General features: G+C 41.0%; 1 protein-coding gene across 1 annotated transcript in view; it reads left to right on the top strand.

Moving 5' to 3' along the window:
- Window positions 1-27,538, top strand: part of RASA3 (RAS p21 protein activator 3) — a 132,474-nt gene that overhangs the window by 84,879 nt on the left and 20,057 nt on the right. Inside the window, exons 6-11 of the mRNA XM_065829587.2 lie at window positions 12,747-12,827; window positions 15,541-15,613; window positions 19,870-19,949; window positions 23,973-24,077; window positions 24,578-24,734; window positions 25,582-25,730. Of these exons, the coding sequence (XP_065685659.1) occupies window positions 12,747-12,827; window positions 15,541-15,613; window positions 19,870-19,949; window positions 23,973-24,077; window positions 24,578-24,734; window positions 25,582-25,730 (645 nt within the window). The remainder of the gene's footprint in view (window positions 1-12,746; window positions 12,828-15,540; window positions 15,614-19,869; window positions 19,950-23,972; window positions 24,078-24,577; window positions 24,735-25,581; window positions 25,731-27,538) is intronic.

Here is a 27,538-nt window from a genome sequence, read left to right as displayed (position 1 = left end):
TCATAAATTTTAACTGAACCTAAGACATGACTGACCTTTCAGGGTAGAAAGTAAAAGGGGATCCAGTGCCAGCAGAAACTGTTCACAGTACGTGTAATGTTTTACTGCTGGTAGGGTACCAGGTTTACTGTTCTGATGTGCTCTGTGCAGGAAATCTCACCTGGTGCTTTATCCCATCCAACTGGCTGAGATATTTTGTCTTCCACTAAAAGTCTGTGCCTTCCTGTCCAGGTACCTTCTGGGTACTGCTCTGTGATGACTCAGTAGTAGTCTATCACTCAGAAAAGTCTAAATTTTTCTTTGTTTTCCTGAAACACTACCCATAAGTCAGTATGTCTGTAGGTTTTCAGAGGAGAAAGCATCAGGCAGGATCATTGCAGGTATTTTCCCAATGGCTTGAAAAGCGTGGAGAGTCTTACGAGTCTGGTACTTTTCAGTTGTGATATTGCAGTGGATGATACTTTATTAAGAAGGTTTCACTGCTAATGGAAGGTTTTGTCTGCAGGACCCACTTCTTTTGGTGTTTCCATAGAATGGTGCCAAAACATCCTTCCTGCAATTTCTGGATTATGTTCAGTGTGATCCTCCAGGCACAGAATGCTGTAGCACATCTCCAGGAGAGACCGTCCCTTTGCTAAAACTTGTAAGGGAGGGGCTCTAGCAGGAGCTGAGGGCACCAACAGCCACAACAGTATATCCACTACTGATAAGAAAGAACAGCAAATGATCAATGAAAGCGTTCACACTAGCTCTGAAAAGCTGCACGTGTACTGCCTTACATGTGAGATGTTTCAGTACCCAGCTCAGTGATTTTAACATAAATGTCACAGTGAAGTAAGTGGCCTTGTAAGGCCCAGAGGAACAATGTGAAGTGAGCAAGTCACTGTCCTGTGGCAGCTGTTTTTTACATGAATGGTTTATTAATCTTACTTGATCTTTCCTCTCACAAAGTCAGAGACGTTGAGGAGGATTTTTCAGTTAATTTTGTGGGAAACTGTATTACAAAAACATGCTTTTTGATGCCTATGGTGTTTGTACTACTTGGAATGAATAGCTCTATGTGCCTTAGTGTAAAAAAATTAGGCAAATGAAACTTAACAAGCCTGATATGCATATTGCTATTTTGATAACTAAAGAAGACTCACAGTTCTACGTCCTGTCTTTCACAAACTTGGTCTATCTGAATGCTGATGTGAACATTTCTGTACTTTGTTTTTTAATAAAACTTAATTTTTGAGAACATAATGCCTTGATTTTACCGTTAAATACCTGATACTGTGTAATTCTTTTTTTACCTTCCCTGCCTGATTACTGCATTATCTGTAATCATGATGAGATATGTTAACATCTTTTTAGTTATGTAAATCTTGACAGCATCAAGTTATTAATATTTCTTTAATTCTAGCTGGAGAGCATTTACATGTTAACTGTGACACAATTTGTGGAACCTTAGCCCAGTTCTCTTACCAGAATGAATTCAATGCCTCAGCATTACTTTGGGACTCAGTTGGCATCTTAACTGCCATAATTTTTCAGTAGTGTTGATGAATCAGCTTAATTTGAATTCCTTAATGAAAGTATTGCATGTGTAGGAAAGATCACTGGCCTTTAATAAGTATTGTTAATCAAGATCCCAAATTGTCTGATTATTCACATAAATCTAATCAGAAGTTGTTCTGAATTGTTTCAAATTGTGTTTTTAAAGCGTTGAAAGTTCTGCCTACCTCAGGTGTGCCAAGGCATGCCCAATACAGAAGGTTGTAGCCTCCATGTAGTGTTTGAAGGCAACTTTGATTGGTTTTTAGGTCCACAAATAATTACTTATTTTCTTTTTCAACGGTGAGCTGTTTTTTTTTTCCATTTAGAAAGGTGTATTTGCCACTAGAATACATATAATTAAATATGAAATGTGAGAATCTATGTGAAAGAGTCTTCAAGGACTTATTTATTAGATAAATAATTATATTTGAACTCAGTAGGGATGAGAAGAAGCTGGCTGGGTTTTCATTTTGTTAGTCACACAGCTCTTGCTAAACCATCTCATTCCCTTCCTGAGTGCACCCCCTGTCACCCAAAAGTTGTTGAGATTTGATCCAGGCTCTCATCTGATACATGCCCTTGACCCAAGAGTTTGGGGTTATTATTATTCCCTGTGGTTCAAGTATGTTGCAGCATGAGATCTGGATGCCGTATTTCATGCTCTCCCAGTTGTTACAGATGTTCATGTTGCTTACCAGCATCTCCAAATTTTTATTTAAATTATTACTGTCTATGGCCAGCCTGGTGGTTTGGCTTGGTTATACTCAGCACTTTGGAGGAAACCCTTATTCACCAGCTAGGTAGGAAACCCTTGGATAAGTTAAGAACATGCTGCTTCTGTTTTGTTTCTTAAAGTTGAATGCCGCCCCCTACCTTCCTCCTGCCCCAAGGTGCCTCATTTCCTTCACTCTGCCCTAAGTTATTTTAAAGCTTCTGGGTGTAGTCTCTTCCTCTCAGATCCCTGCCAGTAGGCTCAAAAGCTTTTTCTTTGGCTCATTTCGTGGTGATTTCTTGATAACTTTTGCCCTGCCAAGTATCACACTCTGTCTTTGGGATGAATGTCAGTCATTCCAAAACTAGCTTCTTCATTTTGTCTTTCTTCTTGTCATATGGTTGGTTATCAGTCCATCTAATAGGAGCAGGTTAAAGCTGGACAGGCCTTAAGTCAGAGATTGTTGCAGTTTGCTTTCCACAAACTCTGTATATCACATATAGCACACTGTGCATCTTCTTGATACTGACCTACGTTTCCAAGCAAAGAAAAACAACATGGGAGTTTTTAGCGGCGCTGGCTGAATTCGTTATGTAGCCATAGCAGTCTCTCTGTGTCTGACTCCCAAGCTGCTTTTTGGTCTTGGGTCATCTTTGTCTCCTTATCTGCCTGTACAGACCGTATCTCATTGCTTCCATTTAATATTGCCATAGGCCATGCTCAGCTCAGGTAAAGCATTTGTCTAGGCTATAATCATTTGCTTAATATCGTAATTGTTGTCATTTTGTGCTTCACTCTTCTTACATTCCTCACCATGCTGCTTTAACACGAATGCTTCTGCAGCTGCCTTCATATGTTGACCCATTCCTTAGCTTCCTACCGTATTACTTCAAATACAAATTTCTCCACTTTCCCTACAAGAATCAGTATAGCTCTGTCAAGAAGCAAATTTATCCTTTCCTGTTTGTACCTCTTTCGTGCTGCTCTTCCCTTATAATTTTTGCATACTTCTTGCTCTGCTGCAGCTTGTATTTGAGTCTTCCATCTCCTCTGAAAACCGACTTGTGCTGGAAATAATTCCTTCTCCTTACTTACCCTTCTGCTTTACTCTCCCATTGTTCAGCTGTCGCTCCCTGTTAATAACTGGGGTTGCGAGTCTGAGATCAAGGCAGGAGGAAATGATGTCAGTGCCAGTAATAGTCACTAAATCAGTTTGGTTCGAAATTTCAGCAAGCTTGTGTCTTTGTTCAAGGCCTCAGGGCAATGTCACAGATAATTTAACCTTTTTTTACATTAACCTGACTTAAAACTTTTCTGAAGTGGCTTTCAGGAAGGTTGCAACTCTTCTGTAATTGACTCATCAACTGGCTTAACTGCTAATGGATTAACTCCTTGTCCTGTGAGAACAGGATGGCTGACGCCCACTTTTTAGTCTGTTCTCTTTATTTAGAACCGAGTACAGATGGTGCTCTCTAAATGTGTGGCTTTAAAAGTCTTTCTAGAGCTGTTATTGGGAAGCAAATTGGATGTTTTGAACTGTAGCAGGGAGGACAGCTCCCATGTTAATAGCAGAAAAAAGTCCATGTGATTTTTAAACCATTAAGAAATGTTTAGATGTCTACTGACAGGATAAAATTTTGCAGTTCATTTGGAGTGATAGTGGTTTTAGGGATGCATATGTATTGGCAGTATTTCTTCCTTATATTTATTGAAAACACTTTTGCATTGCCTATAGCTTTAGTATAGTATCTCTAATATTATTTGGTTTAGATTGGGGAAGCAGAGGTTGTGGTCATTAGCTTTCATTTGTGTTCTGTATATTATTGGTTGGGTTTGTATGAATATTTGTTCCTGTTTTGCTATAAAATATCTTCAGTAAATACCTGGGGAAGAAACTGTTGCTCGAAGCTGAACATTAACAGTCAGTTCCTCTTCCTCTGCTCTATCCAAAGGAAATCACCATTAATAGCCTTGTGTTAACAAGAATTGTGTGTGTGTGACAGAAATGTGGCACATACAGAGCATTCCAGTGAAGACCAAAAGCTAATCTGGATCTGTGTGAGGCTGCAAAAACTGCTGTAGTTCAGCTCAGGAAGGAGCCTCTGTTCAGGACAACACAAGTTTAGGAACATGTTTAAATGTTTTGCTGGACTGCAACTCTTCTGAACTCCACTGGGAATGAAGAAAAAAAGGCAGAATTTATGTGGGATTGCAGCTGTAATCTCAGAGTTTCAAGGTTTCTGTTGTGCTTTTGGTGTGAAGGCTATGGAGGGTATCTGGAAGAGAAAAATCAAAGTAGTTGCCTGCACAGCCTGTTCCTCTGATCTGCAAAAGCTCTATCCAGATTTCAGAAGCTGAAATGGGGGGTGGTTTTGAGTGTACAATGTGCCTTGTGTAGAGGTATTTCAGAGGCAACACATGGAATGCTGTATGGCCTTTTATTTTAAGGTAATATGCCTCAAGTGAAATGCTGGCCCCAGGTAAAGTTGTACCATTTGTTTGAGTGAGGCAGGATTTAATTTGGGGCCACAGATCTTTGTGGCAAAGTGAATTGTCATGTGAAGGGGGAAAGTAGCTGCAGTTAAACATTAATCCTCTTGGAGGTTAAGGGAATGGTGAAGGGATTTAGTATTTGTAAGCCAGAACATGTTTGTTCACCAAAAAAAAGGAGGAAAAGAGGGTATCATCCAAAGAAGACAGTGTACTGCTGGAGTTCCTAAAGGAGAGTGTTCTTCCTGGAAGGGCAGAAAAAGAGGTGGAAGGATAGATGGGAGAGCAGCAGTGTGGCTGAGGATTGGATAAAGACTCTGGTTTCAGGTTTCCTGGAGAGATGAAAAAAATGTAGTGGGGAAATGGCTTGAAAAATGATAATAAAGCAAGCATTGATGTATTTAGTTCAGTATGGCAATATCCACTTGGATATTTTTCCATCCTTTCCCTGCTTCATTCTACCAAGTGTGGTCAGTGATCACTGGACACTACGTGGTGCTGGAACATTTTGTATCTGAGAGGGACATAAGATGAAGGTCACATCAGTGTGGACAATTCCCACTATGTTAGAACCACTTCCAGAGGAAACTGATCTGTTCACAAAGCAAAATTATGCAGGTGTGAAGAATAGGCGGAAACTTTGTTTTGGTACAAGTAGGTCATTTCCAAAAGTAAAGGAATAGGTACTTTTGAAATCGTCTTTCACTAGAGTTCTCATATTTGGAGCAGGCATGATCCTTTGGCTTCAAATATGCATCCAGAGGACAAAGGCATGATTCAATACATGGATGCAGCAGTGCAGGCTTCCTTATTCCCTGGGGACAGGGGTAAAGCAGAGGCAGAATATGGATTGGTAAAGAAACTTTGAGGAGGTTGCGACATAATTATCTTAGTACTTTGGATGATGGAGACAGAGTGTAATTTAAAACCAGGACTGAGTATATTTAGAAAATTTTTGCCTTATTCCAGAAGAAACAGGTCACTTGGTCAGCCTCTTGGCAGCAAAGGGTTGCGTGTTTATGTGAATGAAAATCCAGTAGGTTACTTTGTGGAAGTGACGAGGATGTGCAAGGTTTGTCTGGAGCTGCACTAGCAGCAGTTCCGATAGAACATTTGGTCAGACCAAAACCCAGGATGCTGTCTTAGAGCAAGTACAGTAGGAGATGAAGAATTATGAGGGCAGGCATGCTGTGATATACTCTTCTGGTCTCCAGAAATTTATAATTTGAGGGATTTCTGAGCTAGATGTTGTGATGCAGATCCATCCAGGCGAAGCCCCTCTGAACACGCCAGACTGAGGGAATAAGAAGGAGGTCTGGGAACAGTTCCTGCTTGCAGTGAAAGACAGAAGTCAGTTCACTGGTGGCAGAGCAGCTATCACGTGCCAGCACAGATATGAGGTTGGCCAAGGAAGTCTGTCGTGCAGCATTACCTCAAAGTTCCTCTTAAACTGCTGGGACTGAGTAAGGAGCTCGGATCATGGATGGAAGGCTGTACTGAAAGAAAAGGACATTCAAGAATGAACTGAATGTGGCAAGGAAAAGGGAAGCACCACTTCTTTACTGTCAGACTAGACAAAAAGACTGGAGTACTCTGTTATGAAGTTAAAGATTAATAGCCTGTTTTATGTGCCCTGAGAACACCATTCACAAAGGGAGAGTATTCAGAGGTGCTCCATTACTCCTGCTAGACAATGTACTTGGGATAGTACATATGTTACAAGATGATCCTCTAGTCAGTAGAAAACAAAAAAAAGAGAGATCCAGAGAGACTCGCATACCCAGCGCTGGGGAATGTACCTTACCAAACAAGTACTTAGCATAAGCCAAAGATGCATGGTTGTGATGACAGTTCTGACAAATCTGCCACAAAGTTTGCTTTTAACTTGATACTTCTCTGTCTGGTCAGGCTTACCACACAAAGTACTGAGCGTTCAAGTAATCATTAGATCACTAGAGCAAGCAAGGAGGAGGAAGTCTCTTGCCTTTGAAATGACACAGGGAAGAACCCAAACACAGCCAAAAAATACGCATATGAGATGGGACACAACCTCAAGATTAGGAAATGAAAAAGAGGTGGAGCAAGTAGAGGCTTGCTTTGAAAGAGAAGGTTGATATGATATATCAGTAAACTTGCCAACCATTAAGATTGATCCCAGGAACCCAGTATGTATATGAAAGCAATTAAAACACATGGGATAGGTACAGTGATAGAAAACAAGATTGGGTAGAAAAAGAGATGTATTTATTTTCTGTTGAGGAATCACAGTGAGAAAACAATTCTGATTTGAGAAAAGAGGAAGGGAACAGTGTGCTCTTCCCTATGCTAGGTTGAAACTGGGGGAAGAACTGAGCCTGACTAGGTATGCTGGAAGTGATTTAGTGTGAAAAAACAGTAAATTTGATTCTGTGTTTTAAGAACAGTCATGTCCTTTCTGGTTTCTCTTCTCAGTGTCCGTTTTTGTGTTGGTCGTCCATTCTGGTGCTCAGGGACGCCGATGACACGTGCATCCTGAACTAATCAGAGGGCCTATAATTTTAAAATAATTTTTCCGATTCCAAGGAAGGGGTGTGGAACGCCCACAGACTTGGATCAGCCTGATGTTGCTTGCCTGTGTTAAGCCTGGTTTTGAGTATGATTGTGTGGGGGCTCTCTGAGAGACTAGAGCCTCCAGCTCTTGGTTGGCAGCTCCAAGGCGGAGGGAATGCCTGAGCTGTCAGATGTGAGCTGCTTAGTTTTTGTTGAAAAAATATTGTCTTTTTTCAAAACCTTCTCCATCTGCCTCCCTCTCGACTTCTGTAATCATGTAATTTTAAGGCAAGAGGGCATGCTCATGGTGTGTTTGGGTTTGAGGTTTTCTTTTTACCCTCTGGGAATTTTCCATAGCTTATTTACTCTTGTGAAGGTTTGGTCATGAACCACATCGAAAACTGAAATATCTTGTTCCTTGAAACCTGTTAATTTTATAAACCACAAGCAAAATATAGTGTGGCAGCTGCATTGAGAGTTTTCCCATATGACCCAGCACTAACCTTAGCCCAGCCCAGCCGGGTGAACTGGGAGGGATGGCTCACCCTGTCCCAGCTGGGCTTGAGGCAGCTCATGATCAGAAGCTACCAGTTGGGCAGACGTTCTCCCTCCAGGGCCTGATGAGTTGACTTGAAGTTCTTGAATAATCTTGATTGCCTAGGCTTTTTTTCATTATCCTAGGATGCATATGTTTATTCATTCCACAAATAATTAGAGCAAAGGCATTTCATTTCTACTGGCTCTGTTCACTGCTTCCCAGAATGACACCCCCATCTCCCTTCCCTGAGATTGTACCTTTATTATACATTTATTTCCATATGTTATTTCATCTAATCACAGAATCGACTGGATTGGAAAAGACCTCAGAGATCATCGAGTCCAACCCTTGGTCCAACTCCAGTCTGTTCACTAGATCATGGCACTAAGTGCCATGTCCAATCTCAGTTTAAAAACCTCCAGGGACGGCAAGTCCACCACCTCCCTGGGCAGGCCATTCCAATGCCTGACCACTCTCTCTGTAAAGAATTTCTTTCTAATATCCAGCCTAAATTTCCCCTGGCAGAGTTTAAGCCCATGCGCCCTTGTCCTATTGCTAACTGCCTGGGAGAAGAGACCAATCCCCACCTGGCTATAACTTCCCTTCAGGTAGTTATAGAGAGTGATGAGGTCACCTCTAAGCCTCCTCTTCTCCAGACTAAACAACTCCAGCTCCGTCATCCTCTCCCCATAGGTCTTATGTTCAAGTCCCTTCACCAGTCGTGTTGCTCTTCTCTGGACCTGCTTCAGCACTTCAATGTCTTTCCTGAACTGAGGGGCCCAGAATCCGCATGTGAACTGTCACTCTTAATAATGTGATATCCATGTGGCAGAATTGAGCCTCCATTTTTTTGTGTCTCTTAGTAGCCGTCATCTTGCTCTAGCTCTTTTCCAGCTTGCCAATTAAAGCCCATATTTTGGTACCAGGTTGGGAGGAGTGTTAACTTACCTACTAACTTGCCCATGACTGAAGGAAGTGGCGGTAATGAAAGCAGCTCTAGGATCTGAGTTTCCTGTAGCTAATGAGGGGATACTAGAGTGAGTCAACCAGACCCGTGCCTTGTTGAATTTTATTGTCTCTCCCCACAGTGCTCAGTAAGATATAAGAACCAGAATAAGCCTCTCTCCGGACATAGCCTTCCTTCCTCAAAATTCCACGTCTTCAATCTTTTGTCTTCTTTCTCCAACATCCTTAAACAATAACTGCTTTTAAATTACCTGAAAGGCTTGGGATATCGTTTATGTCGGGGTCTGTTTCCTGTTTTCGCACATTTTGTTTTTCTCAAGGTTGCTTTTGCTTTTTGTATTCCAAATGCGCACAAAGAAATGCCTTACTCTTAAGTCATCGCGACTGTATGAGAACATCTGTGTACTTCGGTGTGGTTTTTTGTTTTGTTTTTGCTTTTCTCTCCAGAGAACATAAAAACTATCCTGCTATGTTAACTGCCCCTCTAGTCTAGCCTAGTACTGTTTCTGATGTTTGCTGGTGAGTGATACTTCAAATATGGGATGATTGCTTCAGTGTTACACCCTTCCCAATCAGCAATTTGGGCTTTCCTGAGCTGAAGGAGGTTTCTGGACTATTAAGCTTTAATAGCTGCCTACAGACCTACACTTCATGCGTTGGTGTAGTCCTGGTTTGAATCCATGTGTTCTTCTGGCTTCCATGACATCCCATGGCAATACATTTTGCAATTCTATTGCATATTGTGTGTAAAAAGTACTTCCTTTTGTTTATTTTAAACCTGCTGTCTGGTAATTTCATTATGTGCCCCCTAATTCTTATTTTGTGAGGAAATGTTCTTCACACCATTCGTGATTTGGTAAGCTGTTCATGAATGGATAACTTCTGTTTTCTGAGCTGGAGAATACAAACCTGGGAGAGCCACAAGAGATTAAAATTCGTCTTGTTGTTCTTCTCGATATGTTTTATAGAGCACACACAATTCAATATGCAAGTGCCCAATGATTTACGTTGCTGTGTTTTCTCCGACCAGCTAATGATGCTGTTTCTTTTTAACTGTTGCTGATGGCTGATGTGATAATGACAGAGGGCTATCCACAAAAAAAAAAAAAAAAAGTAGTAAAAAAATTCTTTGTGGCAATACTAGAATAGATCCTGTCATTGTATATGTGTATAGTTAGGATGTGCATATTTTCTTGTGTGGATAACTTCACACATTCCATCATTCAAATTCATCTCTGATTTTATTGTGGAGTGATTTATAAACTCTACATGTCCTCAAGTGTAGATGATGCTGTCTGGGATCACCTTCTATTGTCTGTATATTATTGAAAGAACCACTTATATTAAAACAGGAATCATACTCTATCTGAACATGCTTTCTTTGTGTTTAAATTTCGCATAACTCTTCCTGTACGGATGAGAGCTAGCTTGGGAGCCATTCATCAACAGCAGAAAATTGGCTGACTGCTATAAAACCATTGAGCTTCTATTTCATTTTAAGGGACTTACAGGCTCCCTTAAGGAAGCAGTGGAAGGGGTGGGGGGTGCTTGTTGCTGACACTTGATGTACAATTGTTCTGTTCAGACAGGAATGTGTTGAAACCACATCTACCGTCCTGGAAGAATTACCAGCAGTCATGCTGTAGTTCACTGGCAAAGTGTTTCTGCTGTGAACGTAGTCATATTAGTGCAAAGACCACTAGAAGGAAAGTGGTCTGTCCTTTACTCGTAAGAAAATCAAGCTGGACCTGCCTCTTGAAGGCTTTCTTCTGGTACTTATGGGTTTTTCTTCCTGCACTGCTAGCTACTCTACCAGAAGGCTACAATGTGAAGTTCCCCATAAGTATTATTTCTATTCACATCTGCCCTTTTAAAATTTAAGAAGTAGCTTTTTTCTTGCATTTTTTAATACTTGTATTAATACGAATGCAAAAAAAACCTGTTCTGCACCTCTGTAAGGTGGGCTGAGTGAATGTGTAGTAGGACTTGGTTGCTTTAAAACAGGGATCTAGTCTATTTGCGAGACCCCTGAGAGGCATGGAGCTGTTAAATATAAGTGTTCCATGGGTACCTTCTGCCTTTCTGGAGACCAAGGGATCGAGGAAGAAACTGTTAAGTCATCTCAAATGGCACTAGATGTGTGCATTTAGGCAATCAAATTGCATATATTGTGTGTTGCTTGATGTCAGGGGTTATTGGAGCTTGTACCTTGCCTTTCCAGCTGGTGCTGGGATAGAATTTGTGGCTTGAGTTTTGTTGTTCATGTGGCAGCACTCTGCAGTATCAGATACCTGCTGAATAAGGCATCTGGGAGGCTTGTAAATTCTTTCTCTATGGAAGGTAAATTTGTAGTGAAATAATGGAAGTCCGGAAATAAAAGCAGCCCAGTGCCTATGCAGTCCAAGTTTTCCTCAACTTTCTCTGTGGTTTTGATCTGTGATTTCACTTGAGTATCCAAAACACAGAACATAAATCTCTTTTGCACTGAATCAGCAATGAGGACTCACCCAGTTCAATAAAGAAATACTTTTCCATGCATGTAGAGGCTATGCAAATGAGAAGCTTGTGAGTGTATTGTTGGGGGCTGTCCGTATTAAGCCAATTACTTAGCCTTTATTCTGCAGGATCATAGGCGTGAAAATCCAGCTATGAATGTAATGCATCTCTTTAGCTGCCTGCATGTGACCCCTTAGTCTGATCATCAGTCTTCGTGTAGTCTGTGAACCTACCTGTACTCTGCACCCTCTGATATAAAAATGGTTCCTGTATTGATGCAGAATATTAATTTTTTTTTCCTCTCTGTATGCAGAGTAAGTAATAAGTCTGTAGTTAAACTGTATTAGAAGTCCACATCATATGTTATCAAATAATTTGCTTTGTGTATAAAATTGTGGAGCACTATCTGTTTCTGAATTTTTCTCTATCGTGTTTGTTGGTTTTTTTATTTTGTATCAAAATTGCTGTCACTGGAAGCGGTAGAATGGATATTACTTTTCTTGCTGATTTTATAGCACCCAGAAGTGTGCAAGATATTTCACACTGCAAGATTTTTCACCTGCCCAAAGAGTTTCAGAGCTTGTCTTCACCTAAATTTTCCAGTTATAATGGTGTAAATACATCAGCCCAACAGGCTTACCTGTTGGAAGCAGAACTTGTTTCAGCAAGGAGAATCCTGGTGACTGGCTTGTCTGCCTTTGTTTCCAATTGATGCTATACTCCTCAGTTGTGAAACATGAAACATTTTTTCACTGTTTTGGGGGTTGTGTTGCCTTTTTTTATTTTTTCCCAAAGAGATGTTGAAACGAGAGTGCGAAAGTGCAGATTTCTCACCATGTCTTGCAGCAAGCCTAGGTTTGTTCCGTTTTGTCCCTCCAGCGTCTCTTCGACTTCTTCAGTGCAGAACTGCTGAATGCATTTCCTGAGTTTTGCTCTTTACAAATTTTATGGAGAAAGGTGGCTGTTTCATGCTGTCTCCTGGTCTGTAGTTAACTACGTTTTCAAATAAGCCTGTGCCAAATAAGCCTGTGCCTTCATGAATGTGATTCTGACAAATTGCTTGACTACTGCTGGGATCTGTCTCTGTTTTTTCAATCTTTTGTTACAGAAGTAAATTCTGGCACTTTTTTTTGGTGAATAAGTTGTCACAGAATTTTAAAGTGCTGACAGCTCCCATCTTGACAGCAGGCTTTTATTTCATGAAACTTAAGTAGTTGTGCTTGCAAAATAAGAATCCTTCAAGTTAAGGTTTCTCTGTAATTTAACAGTATTTTTGACCTCATTGAAGTTAGTATTTAAGACCAAAATGTGTTTTCAATATTAGGTATAAATTAAAGGCTTGTGCTTAGTGACATTCCAATTCCCTAGTGTCAAGTATTGTGAAAAGGGAGCGGGATGAAAATGCATTGCTTTTATTTAAACTCCAGTCTCTTCCCATTTCATTGATTTGTTTGCCTACATTTTCTTTTTTTCTAGAGTTCTAGAATGCCAAGGGCTGCCCATTGTGAACGGGCAATGCGATCCTTACGCCACCGTTACCTTAGCAGGACCCTCCAGGCAAGTATTGCACAAACAAAAGCTTCCGTTTCCTAAGGGTGGCTTCTGTTTCCTTTGTCTATTAGAAATCTGCATTCTCCAATGGACAGATGGGAGTATTTAGACACCACTAGAATATGTTAAGTGTTCATGAGTGCATGTATGAACTACTGAATTATACTAGAGTAAGTCATTTGAGGCTTGTTTCAGTCTGAGTAATTTGAATATCCTCAAGTACGTAATTTGTGGTTAGGCTTAATTTGTGCATATTCTCACCTCACAGTTGGAGGCCAGTTTTTGAGCAAATTCATTGCCTAATTTTGAGCAGGGGCAGAAGAGGAAGCTGAATACATCAACATCTTGCAACGTATGCACATTTTTATGTGAATATTTAGAGTATTTTCACTTTCAAGGTGTGACGTATTAATGTGTATTTCAAAATCCCTAGGTGTTTCAATCCTATAATTTGATAGATGTGGACATAATAGCATGGAAAAAGTTCGGAAAGAGGTTTTAATTATGAGATTCTGCATATAATGCTCCTCATTTAAAATTTGGAATTAAATTGTCCCGTTATAAGAATTTCCCGTGCTGTTGGATGTCACTGGTTTAGTTTCTGCTTATTCACAGTCATCTTCTATGTCTGTGCCATGTTAGAAACAAAACAGCTCTTGTGTGACCTCAAAGAATCAGATTTAGTAGCATGGGTTATTCATAAGGTTTTACAACAATTTGTTGAAAATACTATAAATACAGTACGTTCTTGACAAATACCTTACATGCAGAGAAGTCTTTGAGACTGGTCTGTGTTCTTTGTCTCTGTCTAGGTGTGTTGTGCCTTACCTCCATTAATGAGCTGTGTAATTGAGTTGTATGCTTTGATGTTTTAAAGTCTGTAACTTGTTTCAGATGGTACTGGGTGGCTGTTACTGAAACTGTAAGGAGACTTTTTGACTAACCCTTGTGTCCTTGAGTGTCCCAACTTACCTTTCTTTATCTGCTTCCCTCTGCCCCCTAGTCTGGGTAATGTGTCACAACTGATAACCTATTTCCCTTCAGAATAAAGAGCATAGCTGCATCCGATTCCTATCTGGGTTTTGCTGGGGAGAAGGCTTACCTCCTATCTCCAGCCAGCAGCATGCAGCTTATTCCCATCCACTGCTTTGTAATTGCTCAATAATTGTGCTTGCCTTAATCACCTCCTGTTCTACATCCCGCTTCCCAGTCCCCTCCCAGATGGACTTATCGGTAAAGAAACTGATTGACAAGTGTGACTGATGAGTTGGAATAGGCAATCTGCCCTACGTCCCGGAGGCGATTAGTCTCTTTTATCTCTCAGCTCTTCCTCAGAATAGTGGGATATTCTTAATCCGTACAGTATTCTCCTCTGGATTTTTCAATGCGTCTCCTTTTAGAGTAGGAAAGCTGCTTTATCCTGCTGCATTTGTGCAGTATCGAGCATAAAAACATCAACAAATGTGCTGCTGTTTATTGTGTGATTTGTACCTAGAGAGCCATCAGGCTTCCTGACCAAAACTGTTTCTAGGCCTGTATTATATATGGGAAAACACTACAGTGGTTGGCCGGCCCATTGCCGTCACGCAGGAAGCCTGTAGCAGCACTGAGAATGAGACCCAACTTTACTTGACCTCTGTAAAAGAGGACATAGGATTCCCTGGTTCATAGAAGCAATTACAAGCTATCTAAGCAGCTTTGCTGCATGAGAAGTGAGAGATAGATTCCGGGATGAAATGATTAGTAGGTCAGTTTTCCACATGGCTGATGCGCCTCTCCATCTGCGTCTGTTTTATCTATGCCGCCTTATTACCGCAGAGCCATAGGGTAAGATGGGTGACATGGGACAACGCAGGGCTCTTCACTTGTAGGTAACGAGAACAAATCAAGCATAGGTTCATAACATTTGGAAGTCATCAAACAGCTGCTGGCTGGCTTGCGTGCAGCACAGCGGCTGGCGTCAGCCCAGTGCCAGGCAGTCAGATGTGGGTGTTCCGACAGGCAGACCCAGGCAGATGGCACGGCCCAGGGAGGGTGAGTGGGCAGCGCCGAACTGTGTCAGGCCTTTTGCCCGCTCTGGTTGCTACAGAGCAGTAGAAATTTCAGAGATTTCTGTCTGGTGCCACTCATGATAATTCAACAACGTAACATTAACTAGGGGCTGTTTGGACTGCAGGGAAAAGGATGGTAATACAGCAATAAAAAAATTCTTACTGAGAAAATGATTTAGGATTTTTTTAATGATTTAACATCACTGAAAAGCATTCATTGATTCCTCAGCCCAGGATTATAAAATATAAAACACAGAAATAGCTATGCCAGTCTTCCTGTCTCCTATGCTTTTAGGGTATGAGGAGTTTTTGAGTCACATCAAGACTGAGGCTGTCGCCCAAATGTTGCTGTTCAGAGCTCCATTCTTGCCAGTTGCCTTGTACAGATATAACATTCTGCTGGATCAAGCATGTGACAGAATCAGGGTTCAAGGAGTTGTGTTTGAGAGGATAATAAACTGTGATTACTGCCACTTTAGAGAAATAGGCTTGCAGTGAATCTCTTGAGTGTGTGTGACTTGTGTGTGCCTGCTGTGCTGGAGCCACATGGTGTTCCAGTTTGATCAGATAAATCAACTGGGTGGCTATTTGTTCCTCAGTGGCTCTGTTCTAAGATGACACTTCTGCTAACATTATTTCTTACCTTTCTATTTCTTTCTTTAATTCAGATCGGAAGCCAAAAAGACGAAAGTTAAAAAGAAGACCAACAATCCACATTTTGATGAAGTGTTTTATTTTGAGGTTGGTATTTCAAAGGAATGGGTGATAAGCTGAAATACTATACTGTAGATAGTTGGCACTTGGCACAGCATCCTGCTCCATGCTGCGCCAGCTGTCTTCTTTGCAAACTGTTTCAAAGCATGGTGCAGGGGAACGAAGTACCCAGGATCAGACTGTTTGCTGAGAGAGTGTTTTGTTGCTTCAGTTCAGGTGCCCTATAGGAAAAGTTTCAACGTGGGCACTCATGAGCAGCAGGCTTTATACTCTATCATGACTCACCCCAAAGGAGTTTTGAAAAAGGCCACTTAAAAATGGGATTTAAAAAAAAATTATATTTTTTTAGCTGGTGGTTTCATAGCTGCTCCACCCGGTTTTCCCCAGTCAATGGGAGTAAGGTTTTCTACTAGGAATGCTGAAAACTGTAGAGGAAAAATACATTTAAACTGGATATTCTGGCTGCCTACCAGTCTGCTGCAATACCAGTGCCTTTCCTCCAAGTGAGTGAAACCTGTACTCCTTTACTTATTACAGAGAATTTTCAACAAGTCCAGTTGAGACAAAGTATAACTTCCATGAAAGTGCTCATTTTGGTTCTTTCTGGCAAGAGTAGCTGTAATTGTGGTGTGTCCATACATATATGTGCATGTGTTTATCATTTGGATACCTCTTGCAACTTTTCATTCTGTCTTCTAAACTATGTGTATCTCTTTTTTTCTCATAAACCTCTTAGTCACAACTACACTTAACTGTTCTATTTCAATAGATACCTCAAGAACAGTATAATGATAATTTGACATAAGGAAGTTCATGAAAAACCAGAGCAGTACAATGCAGTTGGCAAATCATCGAAAAGCCCTTTTCTGCCCACACAGCTTGCATCATTTAGGTCACATTTATATTAGAAGTTGTTCCTGGCACAGGGGTGGCACAAAGAGATGTGGTTTCTCAGATCAGCTCAGGGGCACAGACAGCCACACCAGAAAGGATTGCTGGGGAGAGAGGAGCCAAGCAGTCGCCATTGCACTGTGCAGATCTGAAGTGCAAATACCACTCTTGGCAGTGCCAGTAAGGGACTTAATACTCTCTTCCCCTTCCTTCTACAAACCTCCATCTTTGCCCAGAAGGTGACAGTTGTACCAACTAATCTAAAATCGATCATACCAGCAGAAATGTACTCTTGTTGATGTCATGGATCTGAGGAGCAGATATAGCAAGTTCTTCATTGGCAGGAGCACTTCCTCACTGCCCAAAGGGCTGGACGCCCTGAGGGTTGGCTGGGATAGCTATCTAAGGTAATCTTTCCTCTGGTAACCCAATACATCTCTTCCTAGGGTATAACTTCACTGCAGGCTTAACTTTAGCTAGCAGAGAGTTTTCATGCCTGCTTGCCTGACTCTTTGAGACTCTGAGGGGGGTTGCTGCATGGGCATGGTTGGTGGGGGCAGATCCCATGGCACAGAGGTGTGTTCGCTCAGGGCTGCTCCGGATTTCAGTCTGTGACCTGACCCAGAGCTGCAGCCTTTGGCAGTGACACAAGAGCAATGCTATATATAAATAAACTAAAATGGGCTTCCTTGTTCTTAACATAGACAGTTCTGGAGGCATCTGACAACGAGAGTTTTTTAATGAGATTTAATCCAGGAATTCAGCCTATAAACCATGAAACTTCACCTGTCTGATTCCTCAGCCTTCTGTGTGCTGCAGAAACAGTGAGCGTTTGGTATTTAAACACCAAACTTGGCAGATGGTGCCGTATCAGGAGAGGAAGGAGAAAAACAGAAAGCATCTTCCAGCTGGAGTTGTGGAGGGGACTGGAAGCTTGCGTAGCTTGCCTTTCTGCTGAGAGCTGGGTTGCACATGAGTATCAGCAGGAGCAAAACCTGAACTCAAGCCCATGGCCCAGTTGTTCTGCTAACTCAGAGCAAAATGTTTTCTGGGTGGGTAAGAACAGAGCTTGGGAAATGTCTGAATCAGACAGAACTCTGAAACATAAACATACCCTTAGTGCAGACAGAGTGATCATAGATTTATGTCATTTTGAGAGTAGTTAGTACATATCAGGCTAAATGTGTCCAAGGAACAAGGTTCAGTGGAACTGCTACGGCTAGGAAACACATTCACTAATGAGACACGGGCAGAGATGTGGCTGGTGCACGCGAACGGAGCGCTCTGATTCCTGTGGAGCTGCACAGATACAGGCTGTTGACAGCGGTGTCACTTACTGCTTCCAAACAGCTTCATCAGCTTTCCTGCAGTCCGCTAGCACAGCGATTGCCTCTGAGGAAGAAGCTGATCTGTCAAAGGCAGTGGAAGGGTGCTTCCCTTACTGCAACTAAAAAGTTGCGTAGATTTAATTTTCTGAATGGAAAATATCTCAGTGTTGGTTTGGGATATCTAAGGGCTTATTTAAAGGGTGCTGTGAGCGAAACTTGCACCTGACAGTTAGGAGCCATTTTCGCTACCACTCCAGCTGCTGGGTGCTGTGCAAGTTCGGAGTTCTATATGCAGCTACAGGAAAATGCCCCTCTTACAGGAACCGAACAAGGTGGTGCTGGGGACTTGGTTGTAAACCTACGTGCGCTGACAAAAACTGAGCAGCTGATAAATGGCTCGCCAGCTTTGCCTAAAGAAAGGGACCAATACAGCAGTGTTGTGACCCCTTTTTTGTAAAATGGTACATGGCAGCACTGTGGACTGGGAGTTCCCTTCTCTCTGGTTTCATCCTTGGAAAGATGGACCTCATACAGCTATCTTGTTAAGAATATCACTCTTGAGCTGTATTAATCTGCACACTAAGCAGTCGGACAGGCGAATGGGACCTTGTACATGAAGACTCCAGCAAAATTTCAGAAAACTGTTCCCTTGAAAGTGGTGTGCTGTAAGTAACACCTATGCTGTAACTTTCTTTTAACAACTCATGTTACAAACAATAAAACAGAAGTTTGCTTCCTTATTAAAAATTACACCACTAGCTTCACAATGGTAGTAGCAAGTGTCATTTGCAGTTATGTAGGATAATTTGTGGAAGCCACAGGGAAAACGGTTGCAAGGGTAGGGTGAGAAAATTGGTGCTGAGCTGCTGAAGTTGTAGGCTGTATTTAAATCCTCCATACTCTTGGGCTTGCCAGAGGCATTTGGTTCAGTTATAGCCCAAGAGGGTTTGGCTCCAGTGCTGCTACTACCTTTTAGCTTTCATGTATCACCTTGAAAATGGTCCAGGCCTCATACATACACACTCAAAAAAGGCTCTGAGTTCTTTTCTGGTTCCTCTCTACTTGTGCATCTCTATCCTTGTTTGTACCATCTTCGTTTGATGTACAACATAAAACCAAGTAGTCAAGTTTACAATAAGAGCCACTTTTTGTGAGTGGGAAGTATTAAACCACAAGCCTATTTAAACCTACAATAATGTTCAGCTTCTGTGTGCAACCAAGAGCTGAACCCACACATCATACACACTTGCATTTGATCAGTTCCTGCTGTGGTTTCAGCTGGGTGGGGTAGCCTTTTTCTCAAGTTTCTGACGCACTATGCAAAAATACAGCCATCAAAGTCTTTTTATAATCACACTAGAAAACCAATTTTAAGAAATGTTTGTACAAAAACTTTTTTTGCTAATGCTCTACACTTACAGCTGTCTTCCTGTTATTTTCTGCCTGGGCTTTACCATTTATCCGTCTTGCAAATATGGTTGGTGAACTGTGCACCTGGTTCCATATTCTGATATACATAACATAGGCTAACATCTCTTGGGCAATTGATCTCCTCAATGCATTTTATATGAGTATAATAAATTGACTTTCAGCATATCAGGACAGCCAGAACTTCCCACGTTTATTTAAATCTACTGTAAAATGTTTTTTAAGGGTGATTTGGTTTTGTTTTCCCCTTTTCAGAGTGCCTCAGGACATCTGTTGTACGGCTGTATTTAAAACTCAATTATTAATTGACCTTTTATTTCCCTAGATGGATTATAAAAGTGGTATATGTTTCTGTGATTCTTTTTTTCTTTTGTCAATGTAAACTCAATATTAAAGACATCCTTTCTCTGTAAAGAAAGTGTGGAGTATCTAGTTACTCTTGGTTATGATTGTGTAATCACCACTTTTGCACAGTGAGGAATCTGTTTAGTTAACATGTTTATTCACGCACATGAATGTTTTCAGAATCAGGACTGAAGTTACTGCTGGTAGTATAAGACTGATCTTCAGGGCTTTGTACAAGTAAGATAAGAATGCTTTTAGATCAATTTATTAAAGTTTTCTCCTTTTTATTAGGTTACAAGACCCAGTAGCTGCAACAAGAAATCCCATTTTGATATTGAAGATGTTGATGAAGTTGACAAAATGGAGATTAGGTAACATAAACCACTTTGTGTTAATACACTTGTCTTCCAAAGTTGTGTAACTTTGTAGTAGACGCAGTTTTCAAAGTGGCAAGCATGGTTTTAATGTTATAAGATGAGTCTTTGTCGCTGTATCTCTATGCTCCTTTACTTCCCGTGACCTGTAGATTTATGCGAATGTGTGACAGTCGCTCAGCAGGAGAAATCTTAATTATTTTCCTTGGTATCCTATATATACTGTATGTAGACTAATGTGTAGTTGTCGTTAAGCACAGTCTTTTATGTCTGGGCTGCTCTTTCCTCCCTCCCTCAGTTTCCCAAGAGAGCCTAGAAGCTCTGTGATGTTCTCGTTAAAGGGTCTTTTTTCTTTTATTACTTAATTTTAGCAACACATAGAAGGTCCTTCTTCCCTGAAAGGAAATTCTTGCGCTCAGAGTTTCTCTGGGGCAGAGGCAGTTTCTCTTCTCTTTTGCCTGCCAGACTTTAACCCCTTCTTGTGATGCTGAGCAGGATACATGTGAAATCTACTGCACAGGAAAGAGGCAACTCTGATTTCAAAAACAAAACAACCCCACCCGACCCCCTGCCACCTACTTAGTACTATTTTAGAACCTGCGGAGGCCTGTGAACAGTGTCTGTGGGGACAAGTGAATAGAAAGAGTGGACAGGAAACAATAGGAGGTGCAAAACCTGAAGGTATCACATGCGTCATAGCATCACATACAGTTAGAGGCTGAGCTGGATGCACTGTAGCCTGTTCTATGTGCATCAGGTGGTGAGAAATTCCCATCTCCTTTATGCTAGGATTTGGAGGAAGAAAGATGGAAGGAGAATGGTGACAACCCCTCCTTCTCCAGGAATTCCCACTAGGAAGGTGGTCAAGGCTTAGCTTCCCAAACATTGCCTTCAGAAGCAGAACTGGCTGTAAGGCAAGGAGGGGAGACCAGGAAGGGGGATCAGTATTTACTCCCAGCAAGCAAGATGCATCTGTGCTCACAAAGGAACGGATGGGGGCTGTTCTAATCTGACAGTCCACTGCTGGTTCATGCAACCTGCTAGTGTGTCACAGCACCACAAGATCATCAAATGGATTTGAGTTTCCATGGCTTTGTGAGGCAGGAAGGGGAAACCATTCATACATGAGGGAGATGAGAACTCTGCTGTTTCTTTGAGAACATCTGTGTCAGGCAGTGTAAAGGTAGCTGGTTTCAGCTAATGGACAGGAGAGAGCAAAGGCCCAGGTTCAGTGCCATGCTGCTTTGGTGGTGTTGGTGTTGGCAGCACAGCAAGTGACCTAGTCCCAGCACCAGACTATATTTCTGCAAACCTTTGCATGGTGAAGACAAGTATGAAGTAACATGTCCCATATCCATGGGGATGGATGTGATGGAGTGGGCAACTGAACAGTGTCTTGGAAGTCCTGGCCTGATCATTCTAACCATGATGCTCAGCCATGCACTGGTTTTAAGTGAAAGCTAGGATTCTCTGATAGTTTTGTGATTCTAGAATGGAACCCTACACATTGCTGGACAGTGGTTACCCATTGCTTAGTATTTCAGTTAATTCTTATCTTGTACTATTAGACTAAATGGAATTATACAGTTGTTTTACTTAGTACATTTTCCAGACAAATGGCTGTCTGCAATGATAATTTATGTGGAGCTGAGCTTATAAGTCTATAATTCCTTAAAACCAACACATAACAGCATGATAAAGATGAATAGTTTGTGAGGAGGCTTACAAAATAGTTGGGAAAAGATTAAGCACTTAAATAATAGACAAAAGCAGATAAAGTGTTAGTCTTGGTTGGGCAAACTCTTTGCTCAGAGGTTTTGTCCCCTCTAGGACAGAGTGGTTTTGTTTCCATCTCAGGTTCCCCTTCCACCCACGCTCACTTCCTCCGGTTTGTTTAGTCAGAGTTAGGTTGCCCCCATGCCCTCTGAATGGATCATACAATTTATGGGTTTAGGGGTTTGTTTACTTTTTCTCTCCTGAGAAAATACCATTCCACAGGGTACAGAGGAGCCTTAGTCTCTCATGAATTTTCTCTGAAGCTATGAAAGTTTTGCTTTTTGAGTGGGTGTAGGAAGTTGCAGACCTGCATATCAGCACCCAGGGACCAGATATTCTGGTGAAATTCATTGTTTCTCCTCCCCTTCTCTGCTGTTTCTTTCTTTCTGTGACTACAATTTGAACAGCTTTAGAATAACACTTGCCATAAGTTTGCCTTCTAAAAATCTTGGGAAACAGTAATCTTTTTAGATTCTGAGATCTAAAAGTTATGACGTTTTAAATGTTGCTTATGCTTTGTACTCTAAGCGCACAAAACAATTTCAGAATTTGCATGCCTGCTTTGCTTACTGTGTAGTGTGAGATCTACTTTAAGTTGTTAATTCCTCTCCTACAGAACCTTTGCGTTATTTTTTGGTTTGGTTTGCTTTTGTTTTGTTTTGGGGTTTTGTGTGTGTTTTTTTGTTGTTGTTGTTTTTAATTTTTCCCTCCCATAACAAGTTGCTGTGGGGGAGCACCCTTTGGCTGCTTGTTTGAAAGTGCTATTGCCAGCAGGCATCTTGAAAGAATTTGGATAAAGCAGTGGCCTGTAAATACTTGGGAAATATTAAGTTTGACTATGTGTAAATGAACTTCTCAAAAGATTCCTCTCCTTCTCAAGCTGCTTTTAGCCATCTGAATTGGTTAGCAAGATAGTAACCAAACAGGAAGGTTGTGGAGAGGAGGCTGAATTTTTGAAGAAGTTTTTTTCCTTTTGGGGAATTCTTGCCCTGTAGAAATACTATCAAAATATCAGAGTTTGAAGAACTTAACCCAGCAGGCATGCAATGTGAGCTGATGGTATGTCTACTCTATGAAACTTGGTGCATGAGATGCTGCTGAGAGGCTCAGAGGATTTAAAAGTGACATCCTCTGCACTTGCATTGAGGTCAGATATGCCTTTAGCAGGGCTGTCATCATCCATTCCTTCACAAGTCTACTGTGACTTGCTTGAGACTAGAAAACTTGTGTAAATACGTTCATAGCTGAATGACTTCGCACCTTATCCAAGTTAAAGTTGCTCTTCTAAAAGTCTTTGTTATTTGAAAACCTGTATTTTTCCAATATATTTTTCCCCCCAAAGCTTAAGGCCCATTTCAGACTGTCACTTAACTGCAAAACTGTCAGCTGAGCTTGTTTTTAAAATTAAAATCCTTCTCAGAGTAAACCTTAAAATATGTACAGAAACAACTACCCTGGAGTTTGAAACTCTTGCTCCAAGGTGGGTATTACAGCATTTTTCTACGAATGCAAGATTACACCACCAGTACTTCTGCTTTGAATCTCAGTGCAGTTGTTTTACATCCTAATGTTAAAGAGCAAGTGAAAGGGAAGGAAATATCATTGAGAGACACATATCAGAGCTTCCCAAATGTGAGGGACTTAGTGCTAAAAATTGTGTAGGCTTCAGTGAATACGCTGATTATACAGAGTGGTGAAACTGTCATGAGGTAAAACTCTACAGAACTAGTTTAGGTGCAGCAAATTTGTAAGCCTGACACAGTCTTCCCAGGAGCTCCAGCAATGGGGAGGGCTGTGTAGACATTCAACCTAACTCTGTAAAGGTGCTGCTTAGCTGCTAGTAATCCTGAATTAGACTGGGACTGACATTATGGAGTCCTTAAATTTCTCTACACCTTTTTCCCCTGGTGTCCATTTCACCTGTGTTCTTCTGTTATCTGAGATAGCCAAACAGCCCCCCGAATCTTTATCAGTATGGACAGTGGAAACAGTATAGATGAGGGAAACGCAGTATAGATACTTCTTTTCACTGATGTTTCGTGGAGGTGAATTGCAAGGCTCCAGAAATGTAAGGTAAAGTTGTCTCTTTACTGTTTGTAAACCATTGCAGTACAGTTGCAAGCCTTTCTAACTCATGGGCTTGAGGAGAAGTAAACAACAAAATTGAAGACAAGGTTGTGATTATTTGTTTTCAATTTTTTATTTTATTAATGGATCTTTTAAAATTATTTGTTTTTATTACAGAGTTGATCTTTGGAATGCCAGTAACTTGAAGTTTGGAGATGAGTTTCTAGGAGAACTGAGACTCCCTTTGAAATTTCTCCGACAGTCTAGTTCTTATGAAGCATGGTATTTGACATTTTACTTTTGGAGAATAAGTAGAAACATATGTGTGCTGTGAAGACTTAAGAGTAATTACTGCTATGTGATAAAGTTTAAATGGATTTAATTTGTATCTTTTTTGTAAGCAAGCCAAAGTAATCTTAGCAAATGTAAGAACAAGAAGTTTTGATAATGTGATTAGAGATTTCAGTCTGCCTCTGTATTGCATGTGGGAGTTCAAATACATTTGCTTTATGATATTGTTTACTGCAGTTCATCAGCAGTGCCATAGCTTTAGTATGTGGGTTTTTAATCATATCTACATAAATCTTTATGATCAAAACTTCCCATGTTGCATTGGTGCAAAATAAACTGCCAAACTTAATTAAAAAGTCTGATTCAGAACACTCGAGAACTGGATACATATATAAATATGATGTGTATCTAGACATTTTATATAGGGTCATGTATAGCCTGAGATAATCTCGTGTTTCAGCACAAATTTTGTCTTATTTTTTGCATATCAGGTACTTCCTGCAGCCCAGAGATAATGGTAACAAGTCACTGAAACCTGATGACCTCGGTTCCTTAAGGTTAAATGTGGTTTACACTGAGGATCATGTTTTTTCCTCAGACTATTACAGTCCACTTAGAGACCTCCTGCTAAAATCTGCAGATGTGGAGGTAATTTGCTTGCACTGTTTGTTGTTTACCTGAAAATCATCCTCACAGGGGTCTCTCTGAATGTTTGTCACTATCTTGCTGATACCATAGTTGTGTATTTACCAGAGGCTTTCAGCTTCTTCCTTTTCAGATCTGAGAGCGTTGTTAAGCTCAGCATATCCCTTGTTTTTAGTCCTTGCAGAGAAGATCTTTATCTGCATGCAGTATGGTGGGTGAAGGCACACCCAGGAACACCAGTGGTTTTTGCAGCAGCTTATTCTCCGTGGTTTTCTAATTTTACATGTGAAAATGCAAAGTAAACTTCAGTTTGATCAATTGGTTTTCCTTTACTGGAGAGGAACAGGTTTAATTGCATAATTAAAAAAAAAAAGAAATGAAAAAGAAAAGAAGAAAAAAAACCGACACCAAACCCAAACCATGAACTAATCCCAAAATGTCAGAGGATTGGACCACATGTGCCACTATGTGTACTTTTAGCAGTTGTAACAGTGCGAGAACTGGGTTCTGTACTTACTATAGCTTGAAACTGAGGAGGGTTAGAATTCTTCCTCTTCAGTTGCTCCCCAGGCAACAGTGACATTCAGTGAAAAGACAGCTATTAAAAATGGGGAGAAAAAGGAGACTGTCCTGTAGTAGTTTTTGAATTGCTGCCCTCTTGTGATCAGAACTTACAGCCAGCAAAAACTGGAATGTAAAGCCCACCCATGTTACGTACAAGCATGTTTGGGGACCTAGCCATTGCAACTGTTGCATGGGGTTCTGCATTAAGGAGCTAATGGGAAAAGAAAGAAAGAATACTTGTTCTGGAAAGATCGCTCAAAGTTTTTTCTTTCTTTCCACTGTTCAGCCTGTTTCAGCATCAGCTGCACACATTTTGGGTGAAGTTTGCAGAGAAAAACAGGAAGCAGCCATACCTCTTGTCAGGCTTTTCTTACACTATGGCAAAATTGTGCCTTTCATAAGTGCCATTGCGAATGCTGAAGTGAAGAGAACTCAGTAAGTACCATAAAACAAATTGCTGTCAAATGTACCCGCTTTGCATTGGCTAGAGTTAGGATCCTCCACTCAGTTTCTAGAGCTAGAACTCTGTAATTTCAAATAAAATGGTTGGAGTTGTTCCTGTTTGTCCCAGCTGAGTGGCAGAGTTCTTTTTAAACACATTCACTGCTCAGAAGATCTGGTGAGTTTGATTTTAGGAGGGATTTCCATTGTATTTTGCGAAGTCTACTTGCAAAGACTATTGTAAGATCAGAGAAAAGGGATTTTCAGTCTTCTCAGTCTTAATTATATTTGATGATAACTGTGAAATCCTACCTTACCTTCAGCTGTTCAGATGAAATCATTGCAGGTTTATAGTATGCTATTAAATCATTTAGTGCTGAGTAAGAGGGTTTATTGAATTTGTTCGGAACAAAGAGCAAGTTTCTTCCTGGTCATGAATATTTAAGGCAAGCTGTGTCTCTAATCTTTTCATTCAGAGGGCTGAAGAACAAAGATGGGAGCGGATCTGGCAGTGGATAGCAGAAAACAAAATCTTTTTTCTGGTCACTTCTTATAAGTCCCTTGTTTGACTTTCTGGTGTGCTGACAGTTTAGTAGTGTCAGTTCTGCTATTCACATCAGGCAGGTCCTAAAGAACATTTTTTGCCACAAGCCTCATGCCGACATAGACATGCTCTTGACTGACAGTAGAAGAGACAATTGGGAGTCGGGGAATGACACATACTGACTCTAAAAGAACAGCTTCTTCAGTACAAAATTGAGCCTTTGTGTGGGCTGGCTTTTTTGGAGTGTCTGAGAGAGAGTGTGTTTTCCTTCCTGTAGGTAGGTGTATTTTTTCTGTGCTGCAGGTTGGCTGAAACAGCTTGGTTGCTGCAGTGTGAGGAAATTTGCTGCTCCCCAGTCACTCATGTTCCTGTGATGAAACAGCGAAGAAGGTGTTTGTTTTCAGGGCTTTCTGGCATTTATAACAGGCAGTGAGCTTTTTTTATGAAACAAAATAATTAATCCAGAAAAGTAATTCATCCTGTTATTCACTGCTTGTAAATGGGCACAACTGTAGTAAGCTATAAACAACAGAAAAGACATTGGTGTGTGTACAGGAACAAGAAAATAACTTTGTATTCAAGTTTGATGTGCTGTCAGTAGGCACAGGTTTTGACCATATGGTTGTAGGTGAGATTCTTAATTATGTACCTCTCTGCATAATGCAAATTGCTATAGAAGGAAATGCAGGTACAAAATGAATATGAAATTACTTGCATTTTGAGAATGCAAGTAATACCAAAAAAAGTACGCAATAGGGTAGCTAGCTAATGCTTAAGAAATCACAGTGGTCATATGTCTAGTACATAGAAGAATTCTCTGCAAGTGGCCTTTCAGAAAAACAGGAGAGTCTGCGTGGCATCAGCTGTCACACAGTTTTCAGGGCAGAACTGGGATCTGTGCCGTGTTTCGTAGTGTTATCACAGGACAGTGCTGTGAGGCACTTGGAAAAGATGGCGCTGTCACTGAAGCCGGTGTTTTCATCTCCCTCGCAGCTTACAGGTACTCACTTTGCAGGAGAAGGTAGTAGGTCACACGTAATGTCCAGTGTTGTGGGACTAAAATCATTGCCTCCTTCCCTTACTCAAATTAAGGCTGTTCAGTAGCACGTGAAAGCGGGTGTGTTTTACCCCGCTTATATTATAAACTCCTTTGATTTGAGCCTGTGTGTTTAGATGGCGCACTGGGCACCCTGCGCTAATGCAAGGAAGAAAATCTGTAGTCCCTCTGGATTTCCTGTGACTACTGCTTTTCTGTTTT

Source organism: Patagioenas fasciata, chromosome 1 (genome assembly GCF_037038585.1).
Source record: "Patagioenas fasciata isolate bPatFas1 chromosome 1, bPatFas1.hap1, whole genome shotgun sequence".
Taxonomy (NCBI): domain Eukaryota; kingdom Metazoa; phylum Chordata; class Aves; order Columbiformes; family Columbidae; genus Patagioenas; species Patagioenas fasciata.
Note: the sequence above shows the minus strand (reverse complement) of the source record. Positions and strands in the feature narration are given on the sequence as shown.